Source organism: Mesoplodon mirus (genome assembly GCF_964341445.2).
Source record: "Mesoplodon mirus genome assembly, chromosome: 9".
NCBI lineage: Eukaryota > Metazoa > Chordata > Mammalia > Artiodactyla > Ziphiidae > Mesoplodon > Mesoplodon mirus.
This window is the reverse complement of record NC_138985.1, coordinates 82,929,821-82,953,972: the sequence shown is the minus strand read 5'-3', so window position 1 is coordinate 82,953,972 and position 24,152 is coordinate 82,929,821. Positions and strand designations below refer to the sequence as shown.

General features: G+C 38.6%; 1 protein-coding gene across 5 annotated transcripts in view; it reads right to left on the bottom strand.

Moving 5' to 3' along the window:
- ST7 (suppression of tumorigenicity 7) overlaps positions 1-24,152 on the bottom strand; it is a 263,462-nt gene that overhangs the window by 71,158 nt on the left and 168,152 nt on the right. For 3 of the 5 annotated variants that reach the window (XM_082631961.1, XM_082631960.1, XM_082631964.1), the window contains exons 6-9: positions 22,930-23,005; positions 20,740-20,808; positions 18,683-18,837; positions 16,375-16,472 (exon numbers count right to left, since the gene is read on the bottom strand). In XM_082631961.1, the coding sequence (XP_082488087.1) occupies positions 16,375-16,472; positions 18,683-18,837; positions 20,740-20,808; positions 22,930-23,005 (398 nt within the window). The remainder of the gene's footprint in view (positions 1-16,374; positions 16,473-18,682; positions 18,838-20,739; positions 20,809-22,929; positions 23,006-24,152) is intronic. The other 2 variants (XM_082631963.1, XM_082631962.1) reach the window with 1 other exon arrangement.

The following is a 24,152-nucleotide window of genomic DNA, read 5'->3' as shown; positions in this document are numbered from 1 at the left end:
CATTCTAGCAACGATCCCCTCTCTTTCAAATGTATGTTCAACTTTTGCCTTTCTTCTCAGTCTTTTTCCACCATCATTTGAACATGCTCAAGTCTTCTACTGCTTATGTGTTCCCTTCTAGGTATCATCACCTCTCTTTCCCTTTTACATACTAGCTTATTGAAAGTGTTGTCGCCAGAAGACATTACCTCACATTCAGCGGACAATGCAATGCAATCTATTTTATACCCTCTACATCCCACTGATCTTGCTTCTGCCAAATTACCAACCACCTCTTTGGAGTAAAATGTGACAAATATTGTCTCCATAATAAATATTTACCAGATACTTAATGTATGACAAGTACTGCACTAAGAACTGTCTAGATCTCATATTCATGTTCCTTTCTTGCTATGGTTTTCACAGCACAACATGCTCCTAGATTTTCTTCCTATTTCACTGGTCACTTCTTCTCAAGTCTCCTTTGATCAAACTATTCTGCACTCTCCTCCAAACCTCTTTTTAAATATTCACTCTTCCATATATGATCCCATCATTGCTCATGGTTTTAATCATCTTCCATGCTGATCATTGCCAGAACTCCCTCCAGCCCAGGTCTCTCTCCTGAGTTCAAGGTCTGTATGTCCCAAAGCCTACTAGACATTTCCATTTGGATAACCCACAGGTACTGCAAAACAGCATATCTATAATTGAAATAATTCCATCTATCCTCCCCCACCCACTCCCAAAACCAGCTACTAATACTACAATCTCAATCTCCATGATGGCACCGCTGTCTCCCCTGCTTCCCAAAAAAGAAATCAAGAAATCATCCATGACCTCTTCTTGTTCTCTCCCTCATACACCACTCAATGTCCTGAAAGTTAAAAAAAAAACAAAGACCAAAAAAACCCTTATCTAACCAGTCTTCAACTTCTCTCAACTCTACCTCTGAAATCTCTCAAACTGGGCCAAGGAGTTGGGGTTGTTCTACCAGGACCTGTTAAATTAAAGCCAGAGCATTCAGATGTGTCTCCCCATCCCTGTAGGATAGAAGGCAAAGTTAAAAAAGAAACTATGTAAGACAGGAGTGACATTTCTCTCTTTCTGAAAGGAACATATGCTCAGATGCAGCAGTGTAAAATGAACTCTTACTTTTTAGAGAAAGGTCTAAATAAATTTCCCTGCCTGAAATCAGGGATGTATGAGAGCACTAGGAAGACTTATTTATTAATAAATAAGCTCCAAGTCTACTCCAGAAACCGATATGTATCTCACATCACTACAGTAAAAAAACTCAGGCAAAGGACTTACAAATTGAGACGGAAGACTGAACAAGCATGTCTACCTACTCTCTCTCCCACAGACCTACTGCAATGATGGGAAAGTGGTACAAAAGGAGACAAACCAATACCTGTGATGAAAACAGCGAAGGGGGTGGGAGGAATGGCTGGCAGCCACTGAACAAGAGACTTTAACAAACTTCTCCAAGACAAATTACAAATGGGCATTGATTAAACTACAGTAGAGGAAGCAGAGGAAGCCTCAGCTGTTCTTCTGAGAAAAGACACAGAGAAGCTCCAAAGTTGGAGCTGGCAGAGACAGAGGGCAGGAGTGGGTTGCAGAGCAGTAACCATACATGACTAAACACCTGACCACAGAACAGTTGGGCTAAACAGCCCTCCTCATCCCTCTGAGTTTAATGGAAATGAAATGACTGCCTAATCTCTCATCAGATGAGTGCTCACTAAAGAAACTGAAGATCTGTTCAGGGTGGAAAAGAGCTTGCAATGTGGTCGTAAGATCTTAGTCAAGTCCTCTTGTTTGTGCATTTGGTGGGATGTGGTTAGGAAGTGATCCTGTCTACTCCCCACCCAGGCATCCATTCACCTATCCATCCATTCAACAAAAATTAACTGAGTAGCTATCATGTGCCAGGGAACAAGATGAAGTTCCTGCCCTTGTGGAGTGACTTTCTAGTGGAGATGCAGGACACAGACAACAAATAAGTAAGTAAGTACGTAAATAAATAAATAAATGAGATAATTTCAAAAGTGAAAGGGCAATAAAAAATAAGACAGTTGGGCCTCCCTGGTGGCGCAGTGGTTGGGAGTCCGCCTGCCGATGCAGGGGATACGGGTTCGTGCCCCGGTCTGGGAGGATCCCATGTGCCGCGGAGCGGCTGGGCCCGTGAGCCATGGCCGCTGGGCCTGCGCATCCGGAGCCTGTGCTCCGCGACGGGAGAGGCCACAACAGTGAGAGGCCCGCATACCGCAAAAAGAAAAAAAAAAAAAAAAAAAAAAAAAAAAAAGACAGTAATATGACAGAATGATAGGGTGTGTGAGTGTGTATGTGTGTGTTTGTGAGTATGCGTGTATAGTGCTCCTTCAGCTGGGTATCATGGAAAGCCTTTTAAATGTAACGTTTCAGTTGGACTTAAATGACCAGCCAAGTGAGGATCTGGAACAGAGTATTCCATGCAAAAGGAAATATGTGCACAAAGCCCCTAAGGAAGGAACAAGCAAGCTTAGCATACTCAAAAAGAAGCCCAATGTGGCTTTAGTCTAGCAAGTGAGGAAAACAGTAGCATAAGCTGAGTTTGGAAGAGTAAGCAGGGAGCAGATCAGGTAGGGCCCTGCAGGCCATGGAAAGCATTTGTATTTTATTCTAAATGTAATGGTAAATCATTGAAGGCTGTTAAGCAGGAAAGTAACAAGTTCTGATCTGAGTTTTTAAAAGTTACTTGGGGGACTTCCCTGGTGGCTCAGTGGTTAAGAATGCACCTGCCAATGCAGGGGACACGGGTTTGAGCCCTGGTCCGGAAAGACCTCACATGCCTCAGAGCAACAAAGTCTGTGCACCACACTACTGAGCCTGTGCTCTAGAGCCCACAAGCCACAACTACTGAGCCTGCCTGCCACAACTACTGAAGCCTGCGTGCCTAGAACCCGTGCTCCGCAACAAGAGAAGCCAATGCAATGAGAAGCCCGCACACCTCAACAAAGAGTAGCCCCCGCTTGCCGCAACTAGAGAAGCCCACACGCAGCAACAAAGACCCAACGTAGCCCCCAAAAATAAATAAAATAACTAAATAAAAATAAAAGTTACTTGATTACGTTCTGTGGAAGGGACTCTAGAAGGAGAGCAGCATTAGCCTGGAGACCACCTGCATAGTACGGATGAAAGATAATGGTGACCTGAATGAGGATCACAGCAGTGCAGTTGAAAAGAGGTGAATATGGCAGTAGAGCTAACAGGACTTATGCACATTAACTGAAAGTGGGAGGTGAAGCAAAGAGAGGAGTCCAAGGTGTTTGGGAGTAGAAAAAGAGGCGGTAACTACCTTTACTCTACCTAAGCAGTAAAAATTTTCCTAATGGGAGAATATAGCAAGATGCTCTACTAGAGACTGCTTGCATTCAGAGGGCTCAGTGAGACTCAGGTCTCAGAAAGTAGCCTTGTGCACCACTGGACTCTTGAGTCACAAAGGCAATATCTCTAAGCCCAGGGAGAGAGAGAAGGCAATGGGGGTATCTGCTCTTAACAAGTAGGACAGACAACTATCCAGGAAGGAAATATATTCAATGCTTTCGTATTGATTATTTAAAAAGGAAACCCAAGAGACCCAACTCATTGGCCTCCCTGGTTATCACATGCACTGCTGGCTTTGCCTGATTTATGGTTTCTGTTCCTTCTAGCCCAGGTCAGACAAAATGTCTCTTTTCAATAATCACGTCTCTGTTCACCCTAGAAGTCGACAGCTTCACTGGCTCCTGGTCACAGAAGCAGCCCAGCCAACCTGCAGAGACTCAGACATCAGTGCTCCCTGCACATCTCACAGAAGGAAAAGCTGCTTACAAATTTCCCTGGTTGCTGCATGAGCTAGAGAGGGTACAGGCACAGGCTAAGTTAACTGTACCATTTGGGAAAAAGATATAGACATTGGTAAGCTTAATAGCTGATCAAGAAACATAATGGAAATATATATACTACCAAATGTAAAACAGATAGCTAGTGGGAACCAGCCACATAGCACAGGGAGATCCGCTCGGTGCTTTGTGACCACCTAGAAGGGTGGTATAGGCAGTCTGGGAGGGAGATGCAAGAGGGAGGAGATATGGGGATATATGTATATGTATAGCTGATTCACTTTGTTATGAAGCAGAAACTAACACACTATTGTAAAGCAATTATACTCCAATAAAAATGTTTAAAAAAACCCCATAAATATAAGTATGGATCCTAGTTAGTAGGGACCACAAGAATAATAAAACAGAATTTTTAAATATTGAACTGGCAGATCTATTCAATGGAAGAGAAGAAAGGAAGAGAGAAAGAATGACGGATACAAAATATGAAAGAAAAAATGACTCTAAACAGAATAATAATGACGATAAACACAAATGGGAAAACATACCAACCAAAACACAAAACTGTCAGATTTTGAAGACAATATTCAGCAAAAATTTTACAGATACAAATGGTCCATCAAAAAGTTACAGAAAACTTGATTATAAAATATGGAAATAGGGCCTCCCTGGTGGCGCAGTGGTTGAGAGTCCGCCTGCCGATGCAGGGGATACGGGTTCGTGCCCCGGTCTGGGAGTATCCCATATGCCACGGAGCGGCTGGGCCCGTGAGCCGCGGCCGCTGGGCCTGCGCGTCCGGAGCCTGTGCTCCGCAACGGGAGAGGCCACAATAGTGAGAGGCCCGCATACCGCAAAAAGAAAAAAAAAAAAAAAAAAAAAAAATATGGAAATAAATATACCAGGCAAATCCAAATCCAAATAAGCTAGAGCAGCCCATCTTAATACAAGTTAAAAAGAAAATCAAGGCAGAAAAGACTAAGGGACAAAGGAGGGGCATTATATACTCAATAATCAGTAAGACAAAATAATTATCAACTTAAATGCATTTAACAATATAGCCTCAATATATATAAAGCAACAATTAACTGAACATGGAAAACAGCAGGTAAGTAAACAATTAGAAATGAATACTCTTATCATATTCTTCTCAGAAACTGATAGAGCAAACAGACGTTTTTGCTAAGACAGAAGATTTGAATAACGTGGTTATTAATAAGTTCAAACTAGTAAATACATATAGACTTTTGTAACCAATAGAAGCATACTCCTTTCAAACAGATATAAAATTTATGAAAACTGACCATGTAACTAGGCCTCAGAGGAGGCCTCCATTAAATTTTCCCCAAATCAATATCATATGATATATGTCCAATGAATATAATATTAAAAAAATTATAAATCAATGATAAGGGGCTAAAAACACACTACGTGGAACAAGATGAAATTATAAGGAAATAAAGAGATACTTAGAATCAAATGAAGCTGCGTGTTTAACTTAAGAACCTGATAAAAAGGCAACAAACACAGAGAATGGGGGAGGGAAGAAAGAAGAGAAGGAGGAGAAAAGAATTGTACAAATATGGACAGTAAAACTGGAATAAAGACAAAAAAGTTGAGTAAATAAATAGAACTAAATTCTAGTTCTTTTGAAAAGTTTAATAAAAAGACATGAAGCAACTGACAAAGGATTAATCTCCAAAATAATACAAGCAGCTCATGCAGCTCAATATCAAAAAAACATAGAACCCAATCCAAACATGGGCGGAAGACCTAAATAGACATTTCTCCAAAGAAGATATACAGATTGCCAACAAACACATGAAAGGATGCTCAACATCACTAATCACTAGAGAAATGCAAATCACAACCACAATGAGGTATCACCTCACACCGGTCAGAATGGCCACCATCAAAAAATCTAGAAACAGTAAATGCTGGAAAGGGTGTGGAGAAAAGGGAACCCTCTTGCACTGTTGGTGGGAATGTAAATTGATACAGCCACTATGGAGAACAGTATGGAGGTTCCTTAGAAAACTAAAAACAGAATTACCATATGACCCAGCAATCCCACTACTGGACATATACCCTGAGAAAACCATAATTCAAAAAGAGTCATGTATCACAATGTTCATTGCAGCTCTATTTACAATAGCCAGGACGTGGAAGCAACCTAAGTGTCCATCGATAGATGAATGGATAAAGAAGATGTGGCACACATATACAGTGGAGTATTGCTCAGACATAAAAAGAAATGAAACTGAGTTATTTGTAGTGAGGTGGATGGACCTAGTGTCTGTCATACAGAGTGAAGTAAATCAGAAAGAGAAAAACAAATACCGTATGTTAACACATATGTATGGAATCTAAAAAAAAATGGTTCTGATGAAACTAGGGGCAGGACAGAAATAAAGACGCAGAAGTAGAGAATGGACTGGAGGACACGGGGAGGGGGAAGGGTAAGCTGGGACGAAGTGAGAGAGTGGCATGGACATATATACACTACCAAATGTAAAACAGATAGCTAGTGGGAAGCAGCTGCATAGCACGGAGAGATCAGCTCAGTGCTTTGTGTCCCCCTAGAGGGGTGGGATAGGGAGAGTGGGAGGGAGACGCAAGACGGAGGGGATATGAGGATATATGTATACATATAGCTGATTCACTTTGTTATACAGCAGAAGCTAACACAACAATGTAAAGCAAATATAGTTCGATAAAGCTGTTAAAAAAAAAAGACACACACCTGTCAAGACTAATCAGCAAAAATAAAAGTAAAAAGAGGCAAATAAAGAGAATACAAAATGAAAAGAGGGGAAAAACTACAGACATAATATTTTTTAAATTATGAAATAACATGATAAAAAGCAATATGCAATGAATTTGAAATATATATAACATATATATAGTGTTTAAAACAGGCCTAGTACTGAGATAAATGGGCGTAGTCATGTACTGCTGATGAGAATTTAAACAATCACAGGCAGCCATTCTGGGAAGTGTACTGGCAGGACATGCTGAAATCCACATTCATATGCCTAATATCCAGCAATCCACTCCTGGGCATACACCCCAGGGAAGGCTTCTTGCATGTCCATCAGGGTGTTGATAATGGGAAGCTGGAGGCAATATGGGGGCCCCACTAGGGGAAAGGTTAAGTAAAACAGAGTAAGAGCATAATAGGGAATAGGACACAGAAGTTAGAAATTGCAAACATATACCAGAGGTACGAGATGTAAACATGGACAGACCTGAAAAATAAGGGTTGAGTGAAAACGGTAAGAAAAAGAAAATCTATAGATATGTAAGTTAAACACATACTGCATTACATATTTTGCAAGATTGTGACGGTCCTGGTCTCTCTAACATCAATTAAGTTTTGCCTTCCTGGAAGTTCTTAAATGAATGGTACTATAATGGGAGTTCCTTATCATCTATATTTTAGAAGAGATTCCATCAAACACAGAGGTCCCATTATTTTTCCTCTATTTAATGGTTTCCTCACCTCAACAAAGCAAAAATTTGTTTTGATCCACAAAAAGATTAAGAAGCCATTATTTATGATAAAAATGAGTAATGTGCTCTCTCAAATATAGCATGGTCAAAACTGAACTCAACCTTTCCCAAAAAACCTGCAGATTTCTACATCTTAGCTGATAGGAACTCCTCTCCTTCCATGGCAAAGTCCCTGGAAATATCCTTGACTTCTCTCTGTTTTTCACACGGCATATTGATAGATTAGCAAATCTTGCTGGTCCTATTTTTGAAATATATGTAGAATCTGATCACTTCTCACCACCTCCTCTGATACTACTCAGGCCTGAGCCACTACCGTCCTTCGCCAAGATTAATATAAGAGCCTTCCGATTGACCTCTTTGCTTCCCCCTTGCCACACAGCAGGCTGTAAAAATTAAGAGTGGTCATGTCACTCCTCTGCTCAAAACCTTTCATGGCCCCCACTTCACCCAAGGCAAAAGCTGAAGCCCTTACTATGGTCCAAAAACCCTACATCATCTGTAATCTCCACCCCTCCCCTGGGATTACTCTGTTCCACCCAGAACTCTTTTGCTATTACTTGAGTGCACCAGTATATTCCTGCTTCAGGGCCTTTGGTGAAATGTCACCTTCTACATCACACATACTTGATCATTTTATTAAAACTGTGATTTCCATGGCCTCCACTCTCTGCCCACTGCCTTTCCTTATTTTCCTTATCCTGCTCTATTTAATTGTTTTTCCACAGCATTTATCAATTTCTAATATGCTATGAAAATACATGCTTATTATGTTTATTTTTGTCTCTTTTCTCTGCTAGAATGTAAAGCATGTAAGGTCAGTGGTCTTTGTTTTGTTTATTGATTATACCTATCACCTAGAACAGGGACTGGCATGAAATGGAGGTTCAATCCTTTTTCGCTGAATAAATGAATAGATGAATAACTGGATGGTTTAGTGCAACGTGGGTGGAGGAAGACCAAAATCAGGGCTGCAGTGTAGAAAGGGAGAGAGATGATGTGCAACTAGATAAACAGTGGGCATGACTGGAGCCACTGAATGAAACCAGGATTGAGTCCTGGGAAGGCAAAATGCAGAACAGCAGGAATCCAAGAGAAGAACTGGTTGTAGACATAGTGGAGAAGCAGAAGCCAAAGATGAGTACGTGGAAAGGGACGTCAAGAACAGTTGATTGGAGGAGGGAAGCCAAATCAAACTCCCAGATGACAGGCATCTATCTAGAATTGCTCATAGGCCAGCCATATACATTGAAAGCTCTACTCAGTAGTGGATACTACTCACCACATGGAAAAATGTGGGCCCAGAATATGGAAAACCCTGATAGTGACAGCTAGTTTATCAGCTATGAATTCATTATGCCACAAATAAAGACTTTTATGTAAATGACAACACCTAAGGTAAATAACACTCATCTGCCTCAGGGATTATTTGCCACAAGCCCTTCACTCTGAATAGTGAATACAGAGTACAGTACTGATGAAACTGCTTCATCATTGCTGATGCAACAAGGTAAGTCAATAATCAATAAATCTATTATTTGCTCTTATTAGTTAAATAATTTTCCTTTCTATATAAATTACTAATTGCCAATAATTTATTGAATAAGTCAACTTAATATATCAGACAAATCTAGAAAAGCAAATCATGATTTAAAAAAAAAGCAAAGGTCTATAAAGTTTTCAAAGTCACAGCCTTTGAAGATCAGTGAGTTACTATTGATAGCATTTGCTTTCAAGATTCACTTTTTCTTTATTTGTGAGTATAGCAAAGATAGAATCTAGAAAACATGCCAACAAACACTTCAGGAACACTTACTAGGAATTAACATATTTCACTGCACACTTTGTCTTTAGTTTAATGATATATCTGGTTGTCTTAAAAGCTTGAAAGTAACTATGTTCAAGCGATACTTGGTTGCCAGAACATATTAAAATGCTACTCTTCCCGCGCCTCACGCCTACATAATGGTACTTGACTTCTTTCAACAATCTACTTAACATCTTCTAAAACAATCTATCAACCAAGTTATTCATAATAATCCAAGACAATTTTAAGGAAAAAAAGGAAATACTGATAAAAGGGAAATGTGACCTGTGGAATGGAAAGGTGGAGGGAAGAAAGGAATGAAACTAGAATTTGAGAATTTAAGAATAAGGAAAAGGAGATAAAAGGGAATAGAAATTAACCTCCAATATATCCAGCTAGACTTTTCCTTTTTTCCTAAAAAGATCTTCCTACCTATGCAATAAAAACAGAATTTTCGTTACAGAATATTCTCTAAAATTTTTTTAACAATTTGGGAAGGGCATACCAGTTCTTTTTATAAATCATTAATTTCATGAAGATTTTTCTTCATGAACATAAGCAGACAAAAATGCAAATTAATAGTCCTTAATGTTCCAAAGAGTTTGATTAGTCCCAGAGGTTTATATTTTCTAAAGTGTGCTTTCATTAGAAGTGCTCCACTTCGCAAAGCATTTAAAGCGCATACTCTTGCTATTAGTACCAATACTATTAAATTAATTCCCAAAGGTCAATTGCCGACACCCTAAGATACTTCTAATGACCTAAAAGGGAAGATATACAATGAACATCTACAATAATATTCTAAATAGAACTTGCTTTAATTTACTTTAGTTTAAAAATAAATGTTACCACTTCTAAGGAAGGTAGAAAATCAGCAGAATTAAACCAGTAACAAAGAGGTGTCTTAACAAAGGCTGGGAAACAAAAGTCACAGGTGCAAAGTGCTAACTGGGAATTTGTATGCCACAGCTCTGATTCACCAACTCAAATATTTTCTTGACTGTGTATCTACAAGATACTGTGCAGTGTGCTGAGAGGGACACACAAGAAAACTAAACACCATACCAGCACTCAAGACGCTCAAAATCTAATGAGCTTCACTTATCCTTTTGTATACTTTTAAAATTTGGCTCAAAAACCCTGTCTCTCTCTCTGTTCATTGGCCCTAATCTCTCCTTAATGAAGGGATCACCTGAATAAGTGATTTGAGATAAAAATTGAGAACAGTGAAAAACAGGGATAAAATAATTGTGAAAAAAGAGATCAGGAGAAATGGCACTATATTATCTCAAAACCTGTATGTCTTCTTTAAGAGGGAGTCCCCACAGAAGAAGCTCAGAAAGTGAGCATCCCCATGAAGGCTTAATTCTCATATGGAAACTTGGTTAAGATACAAATCAACTCTGCTCAAAATCCTTACAGGATCAGATACGTATTTATAGGAGCAAAGAAAAGGGGGTGGAAAGATGTACACTGAATCACGAGTGTTGGTTACCTCAGTGAGATGGCACTGCAGGAGTGGAGGAGAGATCATAACTTCCTTATTCTTTGACTTGTTACAGTGAATACAAATTATTCTTCCAACTTAATAGGACAACTATGGTGTGTGAGTTAAATGAGATGGTATATGTAAACTTCTTAGCAAAATGTCTGGTACATAGTAATACTCAATATGTAACTTACGTGACAAAAACTGAAAACGCTCCAGTTCTCAACTGGGAATCATGGAAATGATGCTGAAAATGCAGTAAGGATACAAGCCCAGGGCTGAGTTAACTGCAGTTTCCTCTCTATTTTTTATAAAGAGCCCCGACTAAGAACAAAAGAAGGGTGTTTAGCAGTTATAACCTTTACTGGCTAGACTGAGAAAGGGTTTAACATGGTCTAAAGAATATAAAACATGCCTTCAGCTAATCTGATATAGGTAGTGAAATTTAGAAAGAATAAAAGTATTGACAAAGAGTCTATATTTTGCTTTTATATATAACCTGGTGTTGTGGGTTGAATTGTGTCCTCCAAAAAATATATTGAAATCCTTACCCTTGGTACCTATGAAAGTGACCTTATTTGGAGACAGGGTCTTTGTGGATGTAATTTAGTTTTAGTTTTAGTTTCAAAAATGGTAAATATCAATAGATAAACCCACACAAACAAAAGTTTTGGGGTCCTTAGTAATTTTAAAGGGGTCCTGAGACCAAAAAGTTTGAGAACGACTGGTTGATATTAGCATCTATTTTTAATTGAAAAAAATGGAATCAAACTATACCTAATATTTACACCTTTCCTTATCACTTAACAATATATCTTAGACAGTAATGGTAAGAATAGCACACTAACTGAGTACTTATTCGTGAAGTCCTGTGCCGAGTGCCTTGTATGGATTATTCCATTTAATCCCTACACTAATCCTGTGAAGCAGGTACTCAACTAGCACCCTGGATATTTCTGGTGCAGGTGATTGGACTGGAAGATTACATTCTCAGAAATACTCATTAGCTATGTAACCTTGAACAAGCACCTATGTCAAGGGCTGTTATGAGAATTAAGTAATTTATATTTGTAAAGCACTTAAAATAACGCCTAGAACATAATAAACACTACAGAAATGTTCATCAGCATTTAGATGGTATTTAAAACTCTGAGTCTAAATGTCGTCATCCAGAGTTGTAGATGGAAATAGAAAGGAAGGCTTAGGACAGGACGGGGGACACTTCAAATTTGGGAAGTTGGGAAGATGAGGAGGATCTAGCCAGGAAGACTGCAATTTCAGGAGAACTTAGAGAGCATGGTTTCCTAAAATAAGTCAAATGTTTTAAGAAGGTTGTGATGACCTGTGTCAAATGAGAGGCCAGGATAGTTAAAGAGGTAGTGTTGCAGAGAGAGAGGGTGAAACAGGAATCAGGGAGAATGACTCAGAGGTCTGCAGAAAACTACCAAAAGGAGGCAAAACAGGTGGTAAAGTCTGAGAGCTTACGGTCAACTTTCAAAGGAGCTTTAGATGTTAGGGAAGAGAGGCAGACAATGATCTGAAAGCATGGACAAGGACCAAGGAAGACCGCTACCCCATAATTTGCCTCTGTTTCTTTCTTATCCCTCCAACTAGGACACCGCCAAAATCTTTAAGTTCATTTACTCTTCATACCCCAGGATACCTATTCAGTGAGTCCCATATGAGACAAAATAGCTCCTCAAACCAGCCTGGTCCCAGGTCAAGGGTTCTAGTAGGAGCTAATCAATTCTAGGGGCGCTTTAGAGGTTTGTACCCACCATAGGGGAAACTCAGACTACCAACAAGCAGAGTGAATTAAAATTTGATGTCTGCCCTAAAACATATCTACTCACTGTAGGATTCTCCAGATCAGTGGTTCTTAATGGGTAATGGTTTTGCACACCCCCTCCCCTAGGGGACAAATGTCTAAAGACTAGCAGTGTCTAGAGACATTTTTGGTTGTCACACTGGGGAGCAACAAGGGGATGGGCTGCTACTGCGTCTAGTGGGTAGAGGCCAGCAATACTGCTGAACAGCCTACAATACAGGACACCCACAACAAAGCCATGTGGCACAAAATGTCAATAGTGCCAAGACTGGGAAATCATACCCTAGACCAAATGACCTGGGGCAAGAGGAGTTTTAAGAGGCTCCTCTTCCTCTTATCTGGGCACACGATCCCACCCATACCAGTTTACACCAATTCTGACTGAGTATGGCTAAGGGGCCAGACCAGTCAGCCTTATGAATTCTATTTCCAGTCTACTCAAATAGGGCCAGGGAAAGACACAGGAAAAATGTGAGGTTAGTTAAATGGTAAAAGTTAAAAAGAGAAAAATTGTGTCATATATCAAATGTTAATAAAAGAGGCGGGGAAGAACAAAAACAACAAACAAAAATAAAATAAATTTTTTTAAATTAAAAAAATAAAAAAGGCGAAATTCCCCCAAATGAGAACAAGCAAATAGACTTTCTTTAAATTTGAAAAAGAAAGACTTTCTTTAAATGTAGCTCTTTTCATTTTGAATAATAAGTAACACCTTATAGTGAAGTTCAAAAGCCACCATGCTCTCTTATTAGCTCTATTCACTGCCAAACACTCCTTCAGTAGGGAAGGTGCTTTTGTATTCTTGACTGCAAAAGGAAGCTAATTAAAGTGAGTTTTTTGAGAAAACATCCTGGGAATTAAAAATAATTAATGTGTTGCTTTCAAAACGAGAAACCATGAATCTTGACATTAAGGAGCCTATGTCTTCTTACCTCATCAATATTTCACTTACAGGATCAATATTTTGATCCATAACCATCGACAGCTGGCCTTCCCAGAATTCCCATTCATTCTTTTTCAGGATAAATCACCAATGAACAGTTTTTAACAGTTTTCCCTTTCTTAAGGGATTGCCAGAGAAATGTTTTAAAGAGTCTACTTTCTACAGGGAAGGCATTCTGACTCTGCCATTTCTATGTCCACTTTAAAATCTGCTCTAGGAAAGTTTCTACTAATGCACACGGGGTAGGATGGCTGTGTCTTAATGAAAACTTAGATCCTCCTGCCCTAATGCTTTATCAGCAGGCTGCCTGGAACCCAGCGTGCTGTTTTATCAGAGGAAGCTTCCCAGCAAGATGGTTTGTGAGCACGCTGTTGAAGGAGTGGCCTCTCAGGGAAGTCCCCGTCTACGCATGACCCGTGACCTGAGAGGAGCCAGGCTGGCCCAACTGTCTGCTGCAGGGCGGGGACCAGCTTCGGCTTTAACAGAGAGAGGGGCCTCAACCTCCCCTCCTCCATTTAGGATTCCAGCAGTTTCTGAAGGAAAGAGCACTTTGGATATTTCTCTTCAAAACAAATCTCCACCATGTCTGACAGTGTCCTTCACTGGACTGTTACAACACTAGGGCCCATATCTACTGGATGCTCGGTAGACCCAGTCAAAAGACAACATGTATTGGTAGTCTAATAATATGACAGATTTTTTTCTTAGAAAAGTAACCTAAGAAATATATACATAGGATTACAGATATACACATGTATATGGATGTGTGTGTATACACATATGAAAAGAGAAGGAGAGAGACTAATTGATCCATTCAAGAAAAAGAAATCATAAATATCCCAAAATGCCCATCAGGGGAATAGTTCAGCAAATTAAGACATAATTATGTAATGGAGAAAAAATAGGGAAAAAAGGTAAGCACATCTACTATATGCCAGGTGTTTTCACATTATCTCATTTCATTGTCCCCTTGACTCCCTCAGTTACTCTTTTAGGTAAGAATCATTATCCCCAATTTACAGAAGACAAATGAAGAGCCCATGAAAGGGAAGGAAGTTGCCCCGAGTCACAAAGCTAGTGAAGAGCAAAGCTGAGAGTTACTTGCAGGTTTTCTTACTCCCTGCCCAGCATTTATTACACTGGATTCCAAATTTTCCCCCAAGATCTATTTGTAGACTAAGTCAATAAATGGGATTGTAAATATAAAATAAGGTTAAACAAAAATCAAACCGTAGTATAGACATATTGCTTTTAATCATGTGAAATTTTATATGTATATACTAAAAATGATGACAATCAGCATGAGACTGATTGAAAAAAACTGGAATTAAAATCATCTGAGTTTGTTTTTCCTATGAAATTGCTTAAGCATATAATAAAGAAAATCACCAAAATCTGTTCCTCCATGCATGCCTGTCCCAGGCTAATTAAGGTTAAGAAAAGGCAATAAATATAAAATACCTTGTTAAAGGTTGAATGTGGCTGGGCCACTTTAAGATAGAGAAATACCCCATCCTTCATAAAATTCTCAGCTCTTTCAGGGACTGGTAGAGTTTCTGCACTATATCAAAAGCTGGAATTTCTGCAAGTTAAAAAGCTTTGCGAGCAAGTCATGTTTCTACAGAAATCTCCTTTTCTAAAATTTAGCACTTATATAACATTCTTTAAATTCTTCCTTCGACCAAAAGAATTTAATCCTGGGAGATCCCCCTTGCAGTGGCTTTGCCTAAGAAGCATCTATCACCTTCAGTCAAGTTAGAATTATCTTGGAATCTCCCTCCTCTGTTCCTCTCCTCACGTCTGGTGGCTAGCTAAATTGCTGTTTAATGGAGTAGCCAGAACCCAAGCCAGAAGTACGGGCCTCACTTGGGCCTTCACATTATACTGTAACTTGCAGAAATAACCAGGGGTGAGCCTGGAGTGCAGGTCCCCACCACCAAAGAGTAACTGGGAATTTACATGAATTACTGCCCTTCCAGAGACAAACTGAGGAAAGGCTCACTGGGTTTACACAGTCCTGTTCTCAAACCCAAAAGCTGAGAATTGGGCAGGATGCCACTTTTATCTTACCCCTCGTTTCTTTTATTTTTATAATGGGCAGTTACCTGTCTCCTAATTCAGGAAGACAGTAGAAGAATAAAATGTTGACAAAGGCTTTCTGAGATTGTTTTTAAAAAGAAAATGGTTTATAAATACAATTCCCACTGGTGTCTGTCTCTTTATGAAAAGTATTTCTTACTATAAAAAAAAAAATGTGGAAGTAAAAGTTCCTCAACTGGTTTCCCTTAAAACCACTGTTTTTATTTTAAGTTACATAATAATAACCTCCTTTGGTTCTCTTTTGTTTTAAAACTCTCACCTATTTTCTCTCTTACTATGTTGACTACCACTAATAAAATATCCTGATTCAAGAACCTAGGAAAATGCTTGAAGTGACCATAATAAGATTAGATCATAATGTTATTAAATTTGAGAGTAGCAATTTGAGCCATAGTTTATTCAAGTCTTCCTAACAACTAAACACAAAAAAAGTCAGTTAGCTAAAATGGCTGATCTCATTCTTGGCTTCTGGCTACAGTCCCAAAGGTCTAACAGTAAGGATATCTACTGAGATTTCTTTAATAGGCCAGTCACTCTACTAAAAGCTTTGCATGTATTATCTCATTTAATCTTCACAACACTCCTAAGTAGTAATCATTATTATTAGTGTATTGTTATTGCTAAAGTTACTGTTATCCCCATTTTACAGATGAGGAAACAGGGCACAAACAAGTTGAGTAACTTGTCCAAGATTACTCATCTACTAAGTTTGGAGCTAGAACAGAACCCCAGCCCTTATGGGACCACCACACCATCAGTGGTACTATCTGCTGTGGCCTCATTCAGTGGGTTCCTCCTTCTGTAAGTCAGGTGCATTGTCACTGTTCCCAAACATTAATTCAAACTCACATCTCTCATCATTTTCACTGCTTCTCTGGTCCTCCCGAGTCTTCTGGCACACATTGCTAGCCTTCTTTTGATGTAGACCAAGACATTGGTGTCTCGTCCTGAAGAGGGAGACATAAAACACCAAAACTTAAAAAAAAAAAAAAAAGAGCTTTCAGCTCAGCAGCAAGAAAAAATACAGAGGCATATTTTTCATGCCCTTAAAGGAAAACCTCAGAGAGAAGAGTCTGCTCCTTTGACTCTTCCTTACTGCTAGGAGCACTGACAACTTTGCTAATAGCAGAACGCAAACAGAGTAAAGTCAAAGTACTTAGATTTCCAAAGGTCAAATCATGTGACTATTAAGTCATGCTTTTGAGTTAGGATGTTGAATATTCGATAAATAAAATCATCTGCCACAAAGTGCTGGGAAAATGAACATACCCACATTGCATGAGGTTTACAAGCAAGAATTCCACATTCTTCTAGCGTGCATGCTTTTGGTGAAGATGCAAAGAGGTGAATCTCAGGTTGCATCCTGATGAACTATTTTTTTTTCCTTCTTGACATTAAGTCTGGAGAAGCCTCATCTTGACCTTCTGTTTTACATTATTCTTTCCCTAACACTAGTGACATCATAATCATCTCCAGGTCCCCAAAGCAGTCAATTTTAAATGGCAACATAACACATTCCAGATATGACAATAGACCATGCAACAAAATGAAAAACTACCCTAGTGTTAGAGAAAGTATTGACAAGCTAAATAGTTGTAATAATAGTCACTAAGATGGCTCTTAAAAAGTACATTAACAACTTTTCATCTTAATCTCTTATTTAATTATGTGTATTTCTGGATATGTTTCCAGACCAGTGAGAACATGTATGTACTTAATCCTCAATAAAATTACCATGTTTTAGAAAAATATGACACACCTGTTATAGATTAAGTATATGTATAATATGCAGCTATTAAAAGATGTTAAGACCAAAGTCCTAACATTTCAAGTTTTAAACAATGAGAACAAGATGTGTGCTGAAAATCTGCCAAGTACCTACAAATTACTTTAAAGATGTGATTATATTTTTTTGGATAGATTTAGGCAACAGGTTGAAGGGATTAATTTACAGAAGAAAAGAAATAAAGAAAATTTCTCAAGTTATATTACAGATTATGTAACTTTATGGATTAATCCTCATTTTATTCACAAAACAGACATTTACTATATATGTCTTCAAAATTCACAGTGTTATACATAACTTTTTTTAAAAAGCAAGATATAGATGGCGATTAGAGACTTGATTAACATATATACTACTAAGAATAAAAATTAAAACCTGTGTATTGAGGGGTTATGTGGACAGACTTATATACACAGGCCACAATGCAAAGATCTCACTGTACCTTAGTCATAGGGACTAATACATTCAGTTTCTGCACCAAATCCAGGCTTAACACTACAACTTAATTTTATAATCTCAAATATGAAGGAGATACACTCCTACTCTCCAAGATGCGGGAGAGAGAAATGAGAGAAATTCCATTTTAAAGAAACAACCCAAAGTTTGGTTAGACAGTGAAAACACTCCCTCTCACAAGGATCACTAAATTTCTGCTTAAACAACCAACAAATTGACAAGTCGAGGAGCTCAAGAAATTCCAGAAATGATTTTGTTGTCTTGTTTTTATGCCATTCCCCCCAAATAACACTGACTCTCAGTTTAGTGTACTAAAATGAAAGGCCTCATTTTAAAGTTATGTTAAATAAAAAAAACCATTATTTTAAATAATTTAAATATAAAAAAGATACAAAATTAGGAATTCATGGCTCTTTCTCCCTAGAAGCCAACAGCAGTGCTTCCTAAATAAGAGCTAAATACTGAGACAATCACCAATAGCTGTTATATTCTTAGCTGTCCTATTGCAACCCATGCTGTAGAAGACCCGTAAGACAAAACCTCTGATAGCATTAACGCTAATTTAAGTCCTGTTTCCCAATTAGGATTTAAAATTATGGGGCAGAGAAGCAACTGATAAACAGAAGTATGTAAGAATTCTGAGGAGAAAAAGGGTCACCATTAAAGGTTATTACCTTTATTTCTAGAGTTAAAAATCTATGAGTAGGCATGAAAACATGAACAGTAATGAAGCTATAAGTTAATTATGTGCTGTGCTCTTTTGGGGAAGAAAAATTAATAAAAACAAAGAAAGGCAAAAAACAATATTTATTCTAATCTAGGAGAAATGCCTTTTGAACTGGACTGAAAAATTTGCTCTGATTAATCATGTTACAATTCTGATCCCCCAACACGTCAACCTGGATGAAACCTTACTATGTTGGGCTTCATACTGGGATCCATGATGCTGTAGCTGCTGAGAACGCCGGTAACAGCCGTCTCCAGCTTTCAGGGCCTGCTTAAACAGCTTTTCTGCTTCAGCAATGGTTGTTGCTTCTTCTTCAGCCAAGAGAATATAAGCAGTTGCACACCTGTCCATTCAGATAACAGCCGCCATCAATTACAAATCCAAGGACATTGTAATAGCTGTAGGAGTGCATGCAGAAGGGCAGGAGTTATGCCAAAACATGCAGAGTGGCCAACTGGTTCATGCACCCCTGTATGTAGTCATTGACACAAAATAATGGTACAAAAGAAATGTCTGTGTTTTAGCTTGAGAGGTAGGATGAGTAGTGTTAGGAGCATAAGGACTCTGCCCCTTATTAGTGTGTCACTTTGGGCAAGTTATTACTCTGCCTCCCTGATGGAGAACAACATGGAATCCACTTGTTCACAGCGTTGTTGTGAAGGTTAAGTAAGGTGATGCATGAAAAGTGCTCAGTACAGTAGTAGCCAGCATGTGGTACATGCTCAACAATGTCAGCTAACGATGGCAATGAGAATAGCTGTTATTAAACATCTCCTTCTGACACTCAAAGTTAGAGATACCATAAAGTTTACTTTTATTTACTAAACACAGATTCTCTTTAGTCTAAGCATTTATTCAGAATGAGAAATTCATTAAATCAAATAAGTTATTCATTTAACAAGCAGTGCTTCAACATTTCATTACAGTTAGCACTGGTCTTCTATGTCAGAGAAGAATACTGGAAGAACCTACAGGTAGAGTTATTTCAGAAGAGCTCAAAATTAGATTCAGCCTCAGGAGCAAACAAGGGTTAAATCTCACACCTTTAACAATAATAGCTAACACCTGTTGCTTAGTTTCTATTAAGCACTGTACCAGGCACTTAACATATATCGTCTCATTTAATCCTTTCAACAACCTCTAACATAGGAAGTCAGAAAGGATAAACACTCAACTAACGAACAAGGGGAACTCTTGAAAATTTAAACCTTCCAAATCACAGAACAACAACCCAAATGCCAAAGAAAGGGAATGTGATAAGGAAATGGTGAGGCCAGAGCAGACCACACAGGTCCTGATCTGTACATATCCCTTGGCTTTCTCCACTGCCTCTCTTGTGGTCATTTCCCTACTTATCAGAACCTCCATCAGACCACAAGAGAGAAAATAAACAGAAAGTGAAACCAAATGTTACTTCTACTATTCATAAACTACAACAGCCAGGTAGGAAAAGGAGGCTGAATTTATGGCTTATGTGAGATTTGGGGTTACTAGTTAATCTTAGCCTTGAGGAGGGGTCTTGTAAGTTCTTTAGCCAGTCCCTCTAATTTCAGGCAGGACTGATCAATAGGGATTTAAACTGAATGTGGTGAGGTAGGGAGAAAAAAAAATGCCCAGAAAAAAAGCTGTAAAACCAATTACTGTGGAGGGCAGCAGATATCACTTGGAGAGAACAATTATGATGCTAAAACTGCCCAGTGATTCACTGGAGAAATAAATGGGTTGGGCATTGGGAAGCAACACTTCAGGCTTCAGATGCCGACACATAAATATAGGTCCAGGGTAATGAAGTGAAAATTGAGATTGTAATACTGAGTGGTGGACGCGGTATTAGAGGAATTAGCTATAAGATTATAGCTGGTGGGCTGGGAACTCAAGACAGGTTGGGGCTAGCTCGCTTGCTTTGTTTATTTATATTGCAAATAGCACTCTTAGGAGGAGAGGCAGAGTAGCACTACTGGCCAAGAAAACATACATCTATGTAGAAACTCATGAGTCTGGGGTAGAAACATGCTAAGAGCTTATGAGTGAAGGAGAAAGGAAAGAGCAATAGAAGTGCTAATGGTTGGGGAGTACAGAACAGACTGTTCAGCTCAATGGAAGATAGAGATGATGCATCCTGTCACAACACAATACACATACAGAAGCAAGAAAGTATGGTGATGGGGGTGTCAACCATCCAGATATCTGCTAGAAGAAGTCTCATTTGGTTAGAAGTAGGGCACTCAACAGGTTCTTGACTTACTTTGGTAATAATTTTATCTCCCAGATGGTAGAGGAAGCAATTAGGGGAACTTCAACTCTGGACCTAATTCTGACCAAGAAGAAAAAAATAGTTGGTGAAATGAAAATTGATAGGAACATTCAGAGAGAGTTACTATGTCATTTCAGACTTCAGGATAATCAGAGAAGGTAAGGTGGACTTCAAAAAATTCAAAGAAAAGAGGCGTGATTCAATGGCATGAGACGCAGAAGGAAAAATGGTTTAAGAGGATTAAGCAGCTTCCAAATGTCTAATCAAAACTGCAATCACAAATGACCCTCTCAGGAAGAAAAGAGGGGTGACAAGTAACCACTATGGCTGCACAGAGATCTCTCACAAGGTCATATTTCTAAAGGACATGTAAAAAAAGATGGAAGGAGGGCATGTAATGAAGGGCCACAAGAGAAATGAGCTTTTCAGAATAATGTCAGGAGAGCTACAACTCCACATTAGCTGAAGCTTGCAAAACAAAATAAAGGCAAAACAAAAAATGCTCAAGACAACCATCTATTCCCTGTTTTTAACTTATGTTTAAGGCCCTATCACCACCCCCACTTCTCCAAAACCATGACAAATATAAATAAGCAAAAAAGACAAACGACACAACAACAACATCAAAACAAGGAAAGTTTATAGTGAGTAGCAGCAGATAATAAAGAGAAAACAAAACTCTCTAACTCCTATTTGGTTCCTGATTTCTCCATCAGGGAGAATGATTGTCAGACTGACAAAGGGAGAAGAAATTAAACCCTAAAATGAATAAAAAGATGTAAGATAGCAAGTGACTGATCTATTGTAAATGAATTATTGTACTGGGATAGGCAAATCCCAGGAAGCCAACAGATCTTGTAGGCAGCCCACGGAATTGCTCTCTGTGTATTGTTAAGGAATCACAAGAATGGAGAGGTTCTAGAAGATGAGATGACTAATGTAGTAAAAATGTTCAAAAAGGGGAAGAAGGCAGACTTCCCAAACTACAGAACGGTGATTTGGAAAGATATTCTAATGGATTATTAAAGGGATAGTTTCTAAGCATTTTTAAAAGAAAGTAGTGAATGCTGGAAGCTAGCTTAAATTCACTAAGAATAAATAAATCAGTTTGTGCTAGCTTAATGTACTGTAATGGATTTACTATACATTAAAGATCCATAGCTACAATTGGCATTTTTAAGATCAAAATGCAGAAATATGGGTTGAATCACAGTGTAACTGGGTGGCTTAGTAATTGGTTGTACAATAAATACCAAAGGGTGATGATCCATGAAGACATGAACCTGGAGGGTGGTTTCTATATGTCATGTCACAGGGTTCTATCCCTGGTCCTGATACTTTTATTAGAAACACGGATGACACATAGAAGGCAGGCATATCAAATTTGTAGATGACAAGAAACTGGAAAATAAATATGTTGCATGACAGAATCAGAAACCAAATAGATCAACAGGTTACATTGGCAGGATTTCCAACTCTCAAGTGAATCTTTTCATTAAAGACCTCTGAAGATTCTGTAACCCTCTTCAGAAAAATCATAACATAGTTTAACAATGACCACTTGGCAGGGAGAGTGTCGAGGTGATTCAAGCACCAGATGGGTGTTTGAACTACAAGACCTTCAAGGTCTTTGCCAACCCTGAGCTTTTATGACTCCAACTTTAAGAATCTTTCTCATTTCCTGACATCTCCAGACGAGACTTCCCAGCCTTCCTTGGTGACCCACAGAATGTTTAACAGCACTAAGGACAGCATTTCCTCTCATCTTTGTCTTGATCTTGAAATATTTTTAAAGTATAATTTCTTCACTTTATGTTTTTTACTATGTTTTCCCTACTAGCAGAAGTTCTACCTAGAAAATGTGATGGCAGAGATGAGCATTCTATATCTGGAAAAATGTCCCTGCCACAATGTTTTAGATATGTAAAGCACTATATTTATTTTATGTCCACACATTATTCCATGGCTAGCCCTTGAAGGATTTAATTTAGGGTCATAGCAAAGCCACTAAATTGTTGTCTAAAATGACTAAAACTACCTTTACATGGATGCCTTTATAAAAAAATTTTTTTAAATAAATTAATACCCCCCCCCAATAATCCTCAAGTTCAAATGCATAGTTTAAGTATCCCATGAATGGCAACTGAATACATTCAGCAAGCAAGATTTACCCCCACTTACTCATTTATCTCTAAGGCTTCATGGGCTGCAGAAATCCTAGCTTGGGGGTTTCTCTCTCTCCAGGCTTTCTGCATTACTATTTTAGAAAAAGACAGAAAAGCACATCAGTAAATACTTTAAAAGACTCAGTACAGGTATAGCTAAATTAATAGCTTTCAGCTTGAATTACAAGAGAACAGTTCATTTATAAAGTGGGTTAGCCCAAAACTCCAAAGTCACACAAATACATTCTAATTTGCTATTCCATTGTCCCTCAATTGCTGATATCAAATCTTTCTTATGCTCATAAAACTAGAGGTCTAATATCTTACAGACTAACCCATAGTCTATAATAATAGAGACTTAATCTTGATTAAGATTTCTTAATCAAGGGGCTTCCCTGGTGGCGCAGTGGTTGAGAGTCCACCTGCCAATGCAGGGGGCACGGGTTTTCGTGCCCCGGTCTGGGAAGATCCCACATGGCACGGAGCAGCTGGGCCCGTGAGCCATGGCCACTGAGCCTGCGCGTCCGGAGCCTGTGCTCCGCAGTGGGAGAGGCCACAACAGTGAGAGGCCTGCATACGGCAAAAAAAAAAAAAAAAAAAAGATTTCTTAATCAAGAAAAGAAAAGGCATTCTAACAGAGATTTAATATTTCTTTTGCTCATCAATATCATTTGTTGTTAGAGAACATACATTATTTTACACATTTTGGGATGAGATTGCTACTAATCTCTTACTTCTGTTTAGACACAACACAATTTTTATCGGTCATTTTCCCAAACACTTACTGCAGGATCTGGATATTAGAACATTCTAAAACCACTGAAAGAATTATGAGTTGGATCAGAAAAAAGTGCTTTAGGTTTTTGCTTAACATGCGTACCTGTTCCCAAAGTTTGCTGCAAACCCAGTTTTTATATAGCAGAGCAGTTTGTGAATATATTGTGGGAAGCTTAATGCTTGGAATTTTCATTGTACTATGTATCCACCATGGCAAGGGTACCTTTTTAAAAAGGGTAACAATCTCCTTGTCTAAGTTGTTTTATAAATTTGTATCTTCTAAGTTAGTTTCTTAGGAGCACGTACATATTCCCTTTTTTTTAAGGTTTTTTTTTTTCACCTATTTACTTTACGTTTGGTAATATAAAAGGTATCAGTAGGATTATATGGAACTCAAGCAGTATGAAATGCATGCTAAACAAAGTCTCTTCTAGGGTGGAAAACAAATCTGGATTCCAATAA